General features: G+C 41.1%; 1 protein-coding gene across 1 annotated transcript in view; it reads right to left on the bottom strand.

The window, feature by feature from the left end:
• Positions 1 to 15,960, bottom strand: part of LOC100549062 (kalirin-like) — a 143,542-nt gene that overhangs the window by 70,387 nt on the left and 57,195 nt on the right. Inside the window, 2 exon segments of the mRNA XM_019617399.2 lie at positions 7,085 to 7,259; positions 12,307 to 12,476. Coding sequence (XP_019472944.1) covers positions 7,085 to 7,259; positions 12,307 to 12,476 — 345 coding nt within the window.

Below are 15,960 nucleotides of genomic sequence, written 5' to 3'. Positions count from 1 at the left end.
GAAGAATAAGAACCCTACTAAGAGAGAAGCTCTGAGCTCTGCTCAAATGTGGGATGAGAGAGAAGTAGTACCAAGGCAGAAGGGTCACAAGGGCAGCAACAGTGGAATTGAACAGGCCTGCATTAGTAAAAGCAGCAGATTGATCTCAGATTTAGCAGATGTATCCAAGTACTCGCACTGCTCCAAGGAAATCTGCACACACACTTCTCACTGTCAAACACATTCTGGAAGGAATCATACTCCTTCCTTGCAGGTTGTAAGGTTGGTGGCCAAAAAACAGGTTCAAAGTACTAAAGGAAGATCAGGTAACCTGAGTGTTAATGAGAGGGAAAGGCACAACAAAGCTATATATTGACAGTGAGCCTAGAAAGCACAATCCATCTTCATTTGCAATAGATGCTCCTGCCATCATGATAATGGGAGAGAGAAATGATGCAGGTAACAAATCTAAGCTAGTATTTAGTGAGCTACCCAATATATCCATATTAGAGCAGCAGGAACTGCACAAAAGTTTCCATCAGCATGTGAGCAAATACTGGGCTTGTGCTGAGTTCCACTATCACAAGACTATAACAGATATACAGACTACATCAGCCAGGTCTGTCTTTCCTGCAGAGACAGCAACCACAGTCTACAGTCTAGACCACATACTCTGGGACAGACATCCTCCTAAAACAGCAACTTAATATACCCAAAATCCCACTACTACAACATCACTGCTTTTGCTGCTTCCTGGATTTACCCTGTTGCAACAACGGCAGATAACATGACTGTGGGGAGAGAGACATTTTCATTTTCAGTGCTGGATAGAGAGTAAAGCTATGGAGAAGTGGGAGGCAGGTTAAACAGAACAGCAGTAATGATAGCAGAAGCTGCCTTGCCATTACATTCCTACAATACAGCGTGCTTGTGGATTAAGCCAGAGTCCATCCAAGCTAATGCAGCTGCTGTGCAGGCAATTGTACGTATGTATTGTATTGTATGTAGTATTTCATAACTAAACCTTATCTATTTCTTCATGTTGCTGCTGAAATTTTCTACAAAATGGTGGTGCTGAGCCTTTAACGCTGCTTGCTTGGCGTGAATTCAGTGTTTAGCACCTAAAGTCATCCAGCTTAGTGCAAACCAGAAATTTTTGTTTGCCAATTGAAGAAGGTGGAGAAGGAAATGAGGGATCAAATGTGAGAAAATAAATGTTATATGGTGAACAAATCATATAGGAGCTGATATTTTGGAGTATGGGCTGGGAAAGGTATGAGGAGGAGGAAAAGAAAGTTCTACCTTTGGAGCAATTGCTATCAACACAAAGAGAGCAGGCTTGCTAGAGGAATCTGCAAAAGAGTAAAGATGGTTGGAAAAGACAAGCAAATGTAGAAAGCAGGTTGCAAGAGAACTGATGGTGTAAGTAGGAGGAGGAGCAAAGGTGAGAAGAGTGGGTAGAGCATTGGGATGAGGCAAGATGGGAAGAACTGTCACATAGGCTCAGGGCAGATCTCAGAAGTGAGGAAGGGGAATATCCACCTTTCTCCAAGAACAAAAATGTTGGGAGCCATACATTTGGCATAAGGAGAGAGTGAAGGCGGATGAGAGGGAAGGGAATCCAGAGAGGGAAAAAATGAAAGAAAAAAAAAGGTAACTTTGCCTCCTGGACCCTAAGGCGAATGTCTGTGAGTGCAGAAAGAAAGAGGTTATAATGAAATAATGGAGTAGAGGAGACCAGATCTCTAAGGCACATACCATAGTCTGGGTACCAGCCTTGCCAGGAGCGACAGCATTCAGCTCTGCTTTGGAGTTCAGAACAAGGTGGAAGAGCAGAAGACTGGATATGACAGTATAAGTGGGTCTATGAGCAAACTAAAGCTGCAGGTTTATGGTAGAGGAGATGTAGGTAGAAAAGGGCGAATGAAGCTGTCACTTCTACACATCACTCATGCAGAAAGTTTGCTGTTCCTCCTCCTCAGGTCTTGGTTTGGGTTGATGCTGTACAGTGTGACAATACTGTCACCCATTCCTTCTGACATGTGGCAGAGATACCACACTGGCTTAGTTGGGACCTGAGCTGCTGGAGAGTAAAGAGGCTGTCACAGCAATGATTCCGCTCCAGTGCTTTTGGTTCCTGAATCCTCAAGATATCAAAAGAAGCAGGAAGAAAAGGTACCCAGGACAGCTTAGTGCCTTACCTTCCTTAAAATGAAGTGATGTGCAGTTTTAAACCTATGCATATAAAAAAGAAAAAAATAACCTCAGTGTGAGTCATTATAGGATTCCAGTTTATGAACAGAAAGATCTGAAAATTTTTCTTACCATTCCTTTTCTTACAAGTGTATCTCAAGATCCCTGCAGCTCTTATTTCTAATAAAGAAGTTCACTTCTGAGTGCCAGCTATAAGTCAGTGAGGGGCTATAAAGCATCTTGTACCTCCAACCAGGCAGCTAATTCACTTGAAAGATTCTGCTAATGTTATAAATCTGCAATAGAGGCTCAAGTGAGTTGTAAATATCAGCGAATCAAACTACTGTCTGCAAGCTGGCTCCTGCTCCTTTCTAAATTCACGCTCAGGGATGGATGTGAAAAGCCAGAAGAGCCAGCAAGTGAACTCAAGGCTGAAAAATTTAATTAGCAGGTGAAACTGAGCCAAAGAGATAGGATGGTGGAAAATTAGTAAACCAACAGGTGAAAATTCTAGTGATTGTAGTGCTTTTTGAAAGATTAAAAGCATATCAGGTCAAATTTATATTGTATAGCAGGAACACCCAGAACCCCTCCAGGACTATGTTTGGCCCAGAAAGTACACTGCTATACCACTACAGGAGACTGGCTCTGCCTAGCACTACACAGATCCATTATAGGAAATGGAACATGCAAAAGGAAGGAGCTGGGCAGCTCCTGGGGAGGAAGGAGAGAAGTTTTCTTGGAGGTAATCAACAATTGTGGCCAGACAGGTATGGGCTGAGATCATTCCTGTTCTCAGTTTGAGTTTTACAGTGGCCTGTAGGTGAATTTGATCATCTCTGTACAAAAGATATAAAGAAAACATATGCTGAAAGCTGTGGTCTATGCTCCGGATGGCATTCATTGTGTTAGGGGCTACAACTCAGTGCATTTTACCATTCACTTCTTTTGCAGCTATCCAGCACTTCCCTAATGATTAGCATCATTCAAGTTATGGTTAATAAGCCTTCAAACAACTATTTTTTGAAGCATGGGACAAAGAATACTTTACAGATTTTAGTGAGGCTATATTTCTGGGATACGACTGTGCTCCATATACATGATGTGCTCAGTGTGGTGCCAGCAGTACTGCTGAAACCTGCCAGCTATTGTCCCTCGGGTCTTACACCCTACTTCCTCGCAATGGATCAGCTACCACATTCACACTGCATGAAATCTCCTGAGTTACTTGGTTGGCTGCACAAACTCAGCTGTGGTATACATCACACAGAAAGTCCAATCATATAATCTTAATGATCCCGTCTTGTCTTGAAATGTGCAATGACTTGGTAAAGGAATAAAACATATCAGGCATCAAAGTTAGATACGTTTCCTAAATAAAGAATAGGTTGTCACTTTCTGGTTTTAAAACCTAAGGCAGAATACCCTCCCACAGGGATAGCAGGGCCCTCTCATATTTCTGTTATGCTGGTTTCCAGGTGTTGTCATAGTTAGGATTTCATACTTTAACCCAAGAACCTAGAGTGTAAATATCAGTCAATATAATGAGATTAAGGCAAAAATGAAAAGGCAGCACATGCTATGTGTCTGTGGGTTCGTATCCAAATTCATATCTGCCAAACCTGCCTTGACTCGAGTATAACACAAAAGCTGCCTGGGCGACTCAGAAGTCCTTAGAAGTCCTAACTGAACGCAGCTGGTCTTCTCTATGAAAGGCAGGTGGCTTCTCTTTACATAAAATACTTTTCCTGAAGACAAAATGAAACAATTGTTGGCAGATTTCACTGAAGTACAGAGAAAGTCGATGATGCTTAAGTAGATGGAAGTGCGTGTTGCTGATGAAGTACCTTTAATCCTGCAGTTTGTCTGGAATCCAAACCTCTGTCAGGAAGAAAAGATTACAGAAAGGCTCATAACCCAGGGCAGCTACAAAGCAGATTGGTACGGTGCAAGTCTAGGAAGGGGTGCCAAAGGAAAGGGTTATGTGGTCCATGGCATGGACTTCAATATCTGGGGAGATCATTATGAGCAGGAAAGTCTCCAAAGAACAAATGGTATTCAGACACAGTTTAAATAAAAAATATAAAGGCCAAGCACTCTGTTGCCATTTGTGACTTTGAAAGTTTCCCTAAGTTTGTATTATCAATTAAAGAGAGAGGTTAGTAGGGCAAATGAATGCAAGAAAACATTTGGTACAAAAACTGGATGGAAAGAGACAATATTGGATGCAAATATTCTGAGACTGAATTTTAACTTGTAGCCATCCCTTAGCCTGCTAGAAGGAGATGGACTCCCAGTTGCACCCCTCTGGCTTCCATCAGAGAGAAGCAAGATTTTGCTCTCACCAGGGTTCCCAGGGAGGGGTTCTCATCAGGAGGACTTCCCAAGAGCTCAAGAAACTGAGAACTAAGGGTGAGAATACACGAGAAGAGGAGAAATAGGAAACACTTTGATTAATAGACAGAAGCAGCACAGAGAACAAAAGCATTCAGATTTGGGAGAAGGAGAGAAGAAAGTGAAGCAGCTGTTCCAAAATCACCTGCTTCTGGTTTGCTATCAGACCAAGATCTGCTGGCTAATTTTCAGAAACCCAGTGAAGTTTCCATTTCAAAACCCAAGTCAAACAAGAACTTTGTTTTGAAAGCACAACCCACGTAAGCAAAACACTGTGTGCAACACAGACAGCCAGGCTGGAAGATCCTGGATCAAAAATTGAACCTCCTTAATTGAACTCTTCTTAAAAAAGGATGCTGATAACTAAGACCCTCTGATAGCTAAGCATGCTGAGAAGAACCTCCACTACAACAGCACTGTGCTTTGGGCCCACTTTTTGCAGATGGCTTGTGTGAGCGCAGGAAGGAGAGAGATTAGCACGCTTGCAGCAGGTAAGAGAGACTTTGTTAGGGATATGTTCAATATGGCACCCACCGCACTCTGGACAGATGGAAGGGGGCTTAGCTAGACTAGAAAAGGAGAAACTCATTTGAGAATCATACTGCTACACACTATTTCACTGTTCTTAATCTATGCTGGATCTAGGCTATTATAGAAAATTAAAACCTAAATACATTTCCAGTCACAGCTCAAGCTACTTGCCTTTAGTAGAAAAGGTATTTAACTTCCTGATTTAAATTTCATCATCTTTTTCTCTTACAAGCTTAGAATACTCAACCACCAGAAACACTATCTGCTTTTTAATTATGGGGATGAAAACATCTTTTTGCTTCTTAGCAAAGCATGAGGTAATTTTCTTAATGTTGATAAGTTTCTCATTGACTTGGAATCTTTATTATATGGCTGAGGTAACTGACAGCAATCCACTTTCTTTGGATTGGTACTGAGTCAATTTGAGACAATTCAGCTATTTGAAATGCACAGCATAAATGTATCATTTAATATATTATTTCAAATTATGTTTTTTATTATCTACTAAACTGCTTTTGTTGTTTCAGCAATAAATGTATTCATAAAATTTAAGATACTGACATGATATTTTTCTCTCCATGTTCAGTTACAAGTTTAAAAATTACTTTAAAATAAAAATATTTCTCCACTCAGAAGAGAGAGTTTTCTAACAAAAATCATCTGCCTGTAAACTCCCTATGAAACATGTTCTCAGATTTCCTTGTAACATTAATCCTGCAGAGGGAATTCAGATGTCCTGTTGATAAAAAATAGCAGACAATGACAACTAAGTGATGATTTTTTTCAAGTCCTTTCTAACCAACCTGATTTGAGAAGATTCCGAAGTGCATTTCCAGTTTTAAACATCTTTATATACCATTTATATGCCATTATATACCACTATATACCACTGACACTCCGAAGTAATTCTGCTACCCATGTCCCTTATCTTCAGCTGCTCCATCAGTAAAGGAATCCATGATGGCATAGGTCTTAGCAATCGTTGGTTGAAAGACCAATGTACAAAGGAAAAGGAATTGAAAACAGAGATTCTGTCTTTTTAAAAAATCTTTACATAAAGTCAGCATAATTCTTGTTGCACACCTGGAATTTGCAGTGAAACACAGACAGACTGGTATCTTATGAATGACTCATAATTCACACAGGTTCTCCATACACGCCTATATATTTCTGGGTGTCCAAAAGCACTGTTTTTCATGTTTTGCTCTATTTTTGAAAACATAGGTGCTGTTTATAGCTTTGTACACATATACATTCACATATAATTCATATCTTTAGAATCAAAATCTTAATCATTCACCATTTGCCACTCTATTGTATCAACATATTACCATTTAAATACAGGTGATACTAGATATTGCAGCTCTTGAGCTGTCTGTAGCAGTCTTAGGGCAACAAATGCACACACAGTAATATAAGCTGATCTGAAGTGAACACATTTATAGATATACACACGTACTCACAAGGGATACAGTCTCCCGCTATCAGGAAGTCTGTATACAACTATTGAGTAAAACAGTGTTGATTGATTAAACTATTTTAATTTACATTAATAACAAGCACTGTACAACAGCTTTCACCTAACTTAGCACTCACAAGAGGAAAGCTCAGCTACTCCCTGATTTATATCTCTCACATTCAATTATAGATCAAAACACCTAAAATTCCCTCTTCCCAGCCCTTTATTCCACTGTAATTCATCATGCCATATCTTAAAATAAACACTTAGAAAGTGTAACACAGCGTATGAAGGCTCCCATTAATTATCAGTATCCACCATGAGACTGCCTACAGATCTGCAAGATTTCCTTCAGGAATATCTCATCATAAAGCATTTAAAGTGCCCCAAGAGCTAAAAAGAGACCAGTGGTGTAGGTAGGAGGAACGCACCCCATAAATGCTGAGCACTTCTACTGGTATCCTACCAGCAGAAGTTTACACAGACTCCCTTTCCCTTGCTCTCCTTGCTCTCGCAGCCAGCTCTTACCTCAATGGTGTACTGCTCAAAAATCCGAAGCTGAAGAAAGATATCTAGCTTAATCTTCCTCTCATGGAAGAGCTCTTCCATCTGTACCTGGGCCTCGTCTAGCTGCTGAAGTACAGATTCAATGTGGCTGATGGAGCTGTTGTGTGGGGTCTTATTGTTGGAAACGGCGGAGTCCCTGTGACAAGGCAGAGAGCATGGTTAAAGCTGAGCTTCAAGGCAGGCAAAAGAGCAAGAAGTACATACTTGTGATCCTGCATGCCACTGAGAAGTGAGCCCAAGCACAAAGGGCTGAGGCAAGAGAAGGTGTATGCAACATTCCTCTCTTCTACTCTTGAATTGTGTGGCTCCTGAGCTCTGCAAATAGCTTGAACAAGGGGATTGTCCTTTCTTGTGTTGGGACACTGTGACCTCACATACTTGTGAGGAGTTGGAGGGGCGAGAGGGGGGAGAATGGCACATCCACCTCAACAGCTCGCTTAAGGAGCCTGGCTGGCAATCCCATTCAGTCCCAGAGAGAGTGACCTACTCCAGCCTACACTCACTCTGCCCAGAGGCACCAAGCTGAGCTGTATCGAGCCCCCTGGACCCTTAAGTGTTAATTTTGTGCATTTGCTTCAGTTAGCTTAATAGAATCAGAATTACCAGCATCTTAGACTAAGGAGATAGGGCTGCCTTGATTTCCTCTGGGTTACTTTGCGTTGCAATAGACTTAGAATACAGAGCAAAAACTCCATGGTACAATGGTGTCCTTCATTTGTATTTCCACTTAGGTAAGGAAAACGAGCGTGCCTATGAGAGGTCAGACAGTGCTCCAAGTACCCCCCATAAATAGGGAAGAGAAGGGAGCAAGCCCTTTAACTGGTGGGTTGAGTATCAAGGGACAGTTCGCTGTACCTGATATGCATCCTTGAATGTACCACTGAAGGTCCCCCAACATTAACAAGTACCAGAAAGTGAAGTCTGAAGCCAGCAAAAGTTCATCAAAACCAAGATTGAGATGCAATAAATTTCTCCGTTCAACCTGCTCAAAATCATGTGATGGCACCTGCATATTTAAACCAAACCACCTAAAAGCCCCATGAGATACCCTACCAGTGCACAGGTCTTTCCAACAGTGTAATAGGATGGAGTGGATATGGCAGCAGACCTTATCATCACCACTTATCATCAGTCTAAATTTCTGCCATAGTGGTGAACTTGGGACAAATCCACCAGCACATGCTGTGTTTAAACTGTACAGGGAACAATATTGGAGGCCAAGCCAATGATCAGGTGATGCTTCCAGGTCACTATGTTGTCCAATGGAGCCCAAATGCAGCTGGCGTTGCAAACTGAAAGTACCCATGAAGTCTGCCCATTGTCAAACAGTGTTAGTGTTCATAATTTTTTAAGTTTCTATTTCCCCTTTCTGGGTTAGATTTTCCTTCTATAAACACCGAGCAAAATGAATAATTGTCTCCAGAAATTGCACAAAATGATTGCGCTTTGCTCTTTTCTCTTTGCACATTACTATCTTGTAGTGTCAGATCAAAACAACACGCAATCAACTTAAACTTAATTGAACATTGTCAGCAAGAGTAATTGAGAAAAAGAACAAGCATTTGCCTGAACATCTGAAGCCTAAGAATATAATTAAAAATGCAGAATGCTAATAACTTCCTAGTTATTTGCTCTACTTGCTTCTGCTCCTCTTTCTCAAATGCTTTCTACTTGATACAATGAAGATCAGATGTTCCAATATTATTCTGAAGCATGAACTTGCAACTCCTCTTGCCTATAAGGGAATATAACACCAGTGTTACAGTCCTTAGATCTTGCAGTCTCTGCCCCACTCTGTCAGTCTTGTGTTTTCACATCCTTGGTGACCACAGAGTCTCTTTCTGCCTCCACCTTTGAGCTGTACATAGAAGGGATGGATGAAGATAACAAGGAGAGATTTTAAAACTGCAGCTTCATGCGAGGCCACCTTCAATCATGTTTTGCTTACACCAGTCAGCACCTGTCTTCTATAAAAGGACAAGAAGTAAGCTTTCATTCAAATGCAGAATTATTACTATTCATATAATATCTAAATGACTCAATGAATTATTCAAGGATGGCAGATATTAGTTCTCATATGGGATCTAAACACACACTTGGTTTTATAAATTCTTTTTCCTCAAGTATTTTACTCTTCAAACCAAACCACACTTGCATTTCAGTGGCTGATGCAATACAAAAAAATGAGATGTAATAATCTGGTATTTTTCCATAATCTCCTCAGATAAGGTCTTGAGATCCCTATATAGTCCCGTTTGAGAAAGACTTCCTTCTGGAAAAAGAAATTTCTGAGATCGGATGCTTCCATCACAAGATTTGTTGTTCTGACTGGTAATAAGAAATCCTTGGAAAAAATTTATGAAAGATATTCAGTATTCTTTGAAAGGATATAAATTAGGGTTCAAAATGCAGGGAAATTATTGGAAAAAAAAATACAAAATAAACTTTGGGTAACATACAATCAGGGTTTGTTAATTGCTGTTGAGTTTGTTCAGAAGGAACACTGTGCTCCTGAAATCACTTTGAGCACTTTAACTGGGAGAAAGCTCAGTGAAATGTACCCATTATCAAAATCCCATATGCTGGGCTACTGAAGGTTCCTGCTCATTCACATCTCACTGGGGCAAGTCACTGTCTTTTGCAGATGTGCAGAACTATTGCCCTCAGCAGCACTTCTGGAAATGCAGTTCAGAAGATCTTTGTGTTGACTTCTGAGAATGGTGCTCATCTCAGAACAATAATAAAGAGTGAGAAAAGTGGTTTCACATTATCTACAGTGATACGAGTGCTGCATTTCATTTTCTTCATTGTTGTAGTGTTTGCAATCTCCAACAGCTCTTCTTCACAGCAGATACTGCACGACCCACACACTGAAATGCAATGCTGTGTTAAGGGAAGACTGCAGCAATTCCAATTTTTTCTCCTTTGTCTTATCTGTGCATTCTTTACTTTTCCCAACAGCCATAAAAACTGAGAGGGAACGTGCATAGGTGGTTTCATCTTTTCTCATGTCGTTCTGTTTCACTCCTTGAATGAGCCCAGAAACACATTGGAGGCTGTGCTATTAGATGCTTGGATCAGAGACCATCTTGACTCTGCAGATCACTGGATGCATGCAGGGCTTCCTGATTTCTGACAGCAGTTGTGTTTCCCTCTGTCTTTGGCCTTAACTCGATCAGAAGTAGAGAAGCACTCTGCACAAAGATGTTTTTCCTGCTTCACCTTGCTCACTGCTCAGAGTACAAGCCAGATCCCAACAACATCATTTCCTGGCTAAATACTTAAGTCTCAAAACCTGTGTTGACATTCCACAATGTTTAAGCATGACACCAGTTCCAAAAAAGTCTCAAAACTGAGACCATTCTTGCTTTTCAATGACTGAAGCTAAAAACTTTAACACTGAAATAGGTGATCTCAGACATACCCTATTCACCTCCTCACTTGCATGATCTTGCAGTCACTACTTTCTCCAACAAATGCTGTTCATACTGATGCTCTGCTGACTTCCCCGCCCCAAACATCACCCTGATCATTGCAGAACTCCACATTCTGCTTTCCCTTTGACTCAGGTGCTGGCAAAAACCTTTAGGCCAATCTGACAGGCAAGACCAGGACTCCTTCAATACAGGCACTTTCTGCAATCCCAAAACTCCACCTGATGGTCTTTATACAGGGTCCTTTTCATGGTCTTCTCCACATGTGTTCATGCTGGAATGTTATACCAATAGGTGGGAGAAGCAACAAGAGAATATTTTCGTTCAATATTTCACCACCATTGCTATGATCTCTTAGAGGTGCCTTAAACTTTGCAAGAAAGCCATGCATATCTTTGGTTAACCTGGTATGGGCAGCCATATGTATGTTCTCTTTAGCCCCCTCCATCTGGCAGCATGTTAAGTAAAGCATATTTCCTTCCTACTATTTCATCAGCAAAGATGCATGGATCTTTGCATCTCGTTCTTCCCCTGATCCTTTCTTTCCAACCCTGGTCTCAGGAAACAAAACAACTCTTTTTTTTTCCTATTCTGCTCCGTGACATTGAGCAAGATGAAGCATTTACACAGTCTGTTTCTCCTTGTGGAGACTATGGGGGAAAGCTCAGCCCATGGTTGTAGTAGAAGACCCAACAGCTCCTGCAGGGCTCCTAAGGGTGGAGCTCCACCAGCTCATTTCATTACCCAGGTAATATAGGCAACTCTGGCTTTTCCTGTCACGGCTCTGCACTTCTTGTGTTAAATCTAAAGGCATCAGTCTGGGGAAGCCAAGATGTGAGATTGACAGCCATGGGTCAAATGCATAAGACTCATTGCATTTGGTGCAGGACATTTATTCTGTACGTACACAGAGTATAGACATCATGTAGAGGTAGACGAGGGCAATCTATGACAATATAAAGATCTTAAGAACAAAAGATTTCATGGCTTGGGGCTCTGAAATGTCATTAGAGGCAGGAAAACTCCACTGCTGCTAATGAACTTAGAGCCATAAAAAATCACTATAAATGAGAACAAGCGAGCAAGCCCTCAGAAATACAAGTTGGGGTAGGCTTCCTATGCTCCCTGCAAACATGAGTTCTACTACAGATTCAGACTGAGAAAGCAAAAAGCTCCAACTGTCTTAAACCAGTCACTTCGTGTATTTCAAATCAGGTAAAACAAGCTGCTTTAATTCATAATGCAAGCAGAACTGGCAGAAAGGACCCTCCCTGACAGTATGAACAAACCCCACATGGACAAAGATAAACAGAAGGGTGCTGCATGCAAAATGAGAGAGAGAATACTGTTAGACATGCACGTGTTTTATTTAGAGGAATACACTTCTCTTAAACCAGGACTAACCATATAAATCACAAGGCCCCGGCTCACAGCCATTTAACAATCTTCCATAAATATCCACTAAAAACATTCACCTGAAACGCATTTGTTTCAATTCACTTTGCTGTGCCTATAAATAATCTCCCTGTCAAGCAGCAGCCCACGCTGATGCACAGACTACTCTAATCAGTCCACACAAATCACTCAGTGCAATTTCAATACATTACTTAAAGAAATTAAGAATAATAAATAAGCAAGGAATGAATAAACTCTCTTATTAATCCTAAACCTACATTTCCCCATTTATGCACATCTAAACCATAGCATATGGCAGATTTCTCACCACCTGTCCTCCAGGTGGGTGCTTACCTGAGCTGTTGGATTAGATCTTCCCCTTCCTTAATAACATTGAGGGTAGCATCCAAGGTGGCTGTTTGCTGCTGCTGAAACTGCTTGATAAGCTCCTGAACCGCATCCACAGAGTCAGCACAGACATCCTCTAAGAGCTCCTTCTGCAGATCTTCCATCCATGTCCACAGCTGGGAAGGAGGGGAGGGAAATATAAATCAGAGAGGGATTGAGATTTAACCCTCTAATTCCAGATCAGAAAGCATTAACTAGGGCTGCATATTTCACAAGGAAACCGATCAGAAGTTTTCTAAGATAAAAAGATTAATAGATTCTATTTGGTGCAAACCCATTTTAAGCAATGAAGTAAATTAAATATAATATCAGGGTGTGGTTTTTTTCCCCCAAAAATGAATACGTGACTCAGTCCTGTGTGTGACAAACTAATGCTATTCTTCTTATTAACTCTTTACACAATAATAAATTACAGCATCCTACAGCTGTAATAGCCTAACCCTTTCAGGAGCTGTGTGCCATCAGCTCCTGTTAATTTCACATTCAATTGCCTGAACAGAAGCCTGTTGCAGGACTAAGACCTAAAATATTTGTTATGTCTGCACGGTACTGACTAAAGTATAGCTGTACTTGCTCAGCAGTGCCTTCCCAGGCACAAGGATATGTATTCTGTTTTATTTTGTTTTCTCTTCCCTTCCCCTCCAAATGTAGCTCCGACTCTGCTCTTTGAGTTTTGGAAAGCCAAGGCATAGGAGACAGCAATTTCACCCACGCAGATCCGTTCATTCTAAATAGCCTTGACTACCAATTTCAAAACAACAACAAAAAATCATTTGAGTAAGTGCTTAGCTGAGAATTTCCAGCCAGCTGTTCATCAGAGATGGGGGCAGCGGCAGGCAAGCCCCAGCCTCCTGTTGGCTGTGAAGCCTCAAAGTGAGCGGAGGTTTCCCCTTTAAGCTTGCTCTGAAAATGAGTGTAAAATTGCACCAACTGAGCAGGCAATCTGCCAGCAAATCCTAATGACTCCACCAGAGTGACTATTTTCTGTGCCATGCCTGCCCCATTAACCCACATTCTGCTGGTACATTCTGCACGGTAGCTGGGAAGCACGGGAGCAGGACCCAGCATCGCTGCCCTGGGAAATGTCAAGGGACGTGGTGCTGCCAATCCGAGGAGCAGCAAAGCAATTTGCCTCCAAGGGAGTGAGAGGTACACATGGAACAGACGACAGACGTTGTGTGGGGGTGGCAAAGGAGCTGGTAAAAATGTCTCTGTTCAGAACGAGATGCACTGGATCCCCATCCTACGGGATTTCTTCTGAGACAGTGTCCACATAAAATGGGAGGAGGAGTGAGATGCTCTGAGCCCAGCTGGCCAGGCTTCTCCCAACAAGGGCCAAACCTAAGGCTATCACCACAGTCTAAAGCAAAATAATCAACATCAGAACCTGTTCCAGCACTGCTGGTGGTATCAGAAAATAGTGAGTCTGGTTCCCCATGCTCTGTCCCATCTCTGCTCACAAATCCATGCTGGACAGCCTCACACCACTTCCAAAAACATGTTTCAAAACACTCACTTAATTAATTTGAAAGCTTTTCAGTTACCTTATCAGCTTTGAGTATTCTGGGTGAACCCTTCTGTTTATAGTCGTATAATCATAATTGCTACACTACTGCTAGCCTAAAATGGAATGTCTTTCCTCAGTTTATTTACATATTTTCACTTTCTCAGAGGAAAGGCATGATATAAAAAGGCAAATATTAATACAAGAAGCAAATACAGTTAGGCAGTCAGGCTTGTGTAATAGGTGAAAGAGTGAAAGCACATTGAAAGAACCAAAAGGAGAGCTTTTCCATTTGTGAGTTCCAGGTGCTGAGGTCTGGGAAGGCACCAGAAAAAAAAATGCATTAAAGCCTTTATCTCTGAGTCACATTCAGAATCATCCCGGCCTCGAGCTGATCCCTGCTTCCACTCAAACAGCAGGGACAGCTGGACTATAACAGGCGAGGAGCAGGTTTGGGGGAATATTAATTTTCTCTGCTTATCAGATCTTCAAGTAATAGAGCACTCTGTACATACAGAAGTGAAAAATGGCCGTGTGTATAAATCATTCTGTTTTGAAAAGCCACTCATTTTTTTAATTTCTTGCTGCTCTTCATCTTTTTTTTTTTTTCCCCCACTTAAGATAACAAAATAAAGCTCAAGGAATTTCCACAACTGAAAGAGAAATCAAGAACTTGCTCCACTCTGGGCAATGCGCAGATCTCTTGAAACAACCACACTGAAGGCAGCAGGGAAGAACTTTCCCAGCCCCCCACTAGGACTTCAGAGGAAAACCCTTTTTTGAAAGCATCTCCAGGACCTCCAGCACCAGCCAAAAGGATTTGGACTTTGAAGATCCTATGTCACGTTTTGAGTATGCTTCTGCCTCAAAGCAGTTTTGGAACACTTAATAACTGCACTGTACTCACCTGGAACTGAAACACTTATGAATGTTAGAGAGTGCTTGAATATAGGAACTCATATTAATTTCAGATGTTCCCATAAATGACCTCAGATTGTAAGGATTTGCATAATAAAAGCTATCAGAATCTAGGTCATCCTTGACTCAGAGGCCTTTAATCCTTTAGACTCCACCAATCCCTGGAAAATCCTAATACAAAGAATCAGCCAATATTAATAAGATTAGGAAGATCTTTCAGGAACAATTTACAATAGGAATCTGATGCAAAAACCTCCCATGTTATATGCTGTAACTGACAGCACCTGAAATAAATTATCACCAAACCCATTTGTGAATGCCACAGAACGAGAAGATGAACTCCATGTTACCGCAGCACCAAAGTCAGAAGAGCTGTTAATCATGAATCAGAAATCACATCCTGGCTTGTTTCTGTTGGTCACAGCTCAGAAAATCAGTCCCTTCTAGTGCTTAGTGTTTAATTCCAATGCAACTATTGCTATTATTTTTTTAAATCCTCACCATTAAAACCCCAAATTATCAGACACCCTCTCCTAAACAGCTTAGATTGAATGTGGAGTTCACATTTGTGTTGAAAATTGATACATGATGCAGGACAACTCTTATGTCATACTCACAAAATCTGACTTTTCCTCTTTACCACTTTCCTCCTTCATTCTTTACATGAGCAGAATTTGTAAGCACCTGCCCATTCCCATACATGTTCCAACTTACTCCTATTCACTCAATTCTGTAAAGGATGTGTGTGTAGGTGCATGCAAACATTTCAAATACCAACACAGCATTTCCACATTCTGCTGTTAGTGACTTTTACTAAGCTTGACAGTAATGCACATGTCCAGTACAGATCATTTCTGAATTGTATTGCTTGACACATCCAAAGACATAGAATCTTGCAAAACAATGAAGAAAAACTCAAAGATGTATTATATTTTTCAAATTGATTTGTGCTTTGGTATGGCTAATTGGATTTAGAAATACTAATGTATTAATAGTAGACCCCGAATTAAGTTCAGCAGAGAGATCCAGCCACATATTTGACTCATACAAAGTTAGTCTACAAACTTTATACTTGTCAGCTACACTACGGTAAATATCTAATGATCATGCTGAGGGGACTCCAGAATGGAGGCTTTATTTACCGGGGTAACCATGGCTTTAAACAAGAAAAACAGTTC

Source organism: Meleagris gallopavo, chromosome 7 (assembly GCF_000146605.3).
Source record: "Meleagris gallopavo isolate NT-WF06-2002-E0010 breed Aviagen turkey brand Nicholas breeding stock chromosome 7, Turkey_5.1, whole genome shotgun sequence".
Taxonomy (NCBI): domain Eukaryota; kingdom Metazoa; phylum Chordata; class Aves; order Galliformes; family Phasianidae; genus Meleagris; species Meleagris gallopavo.
This window is presented reverse-complemented; position numbering and strand designations above follow the sequence as displayed.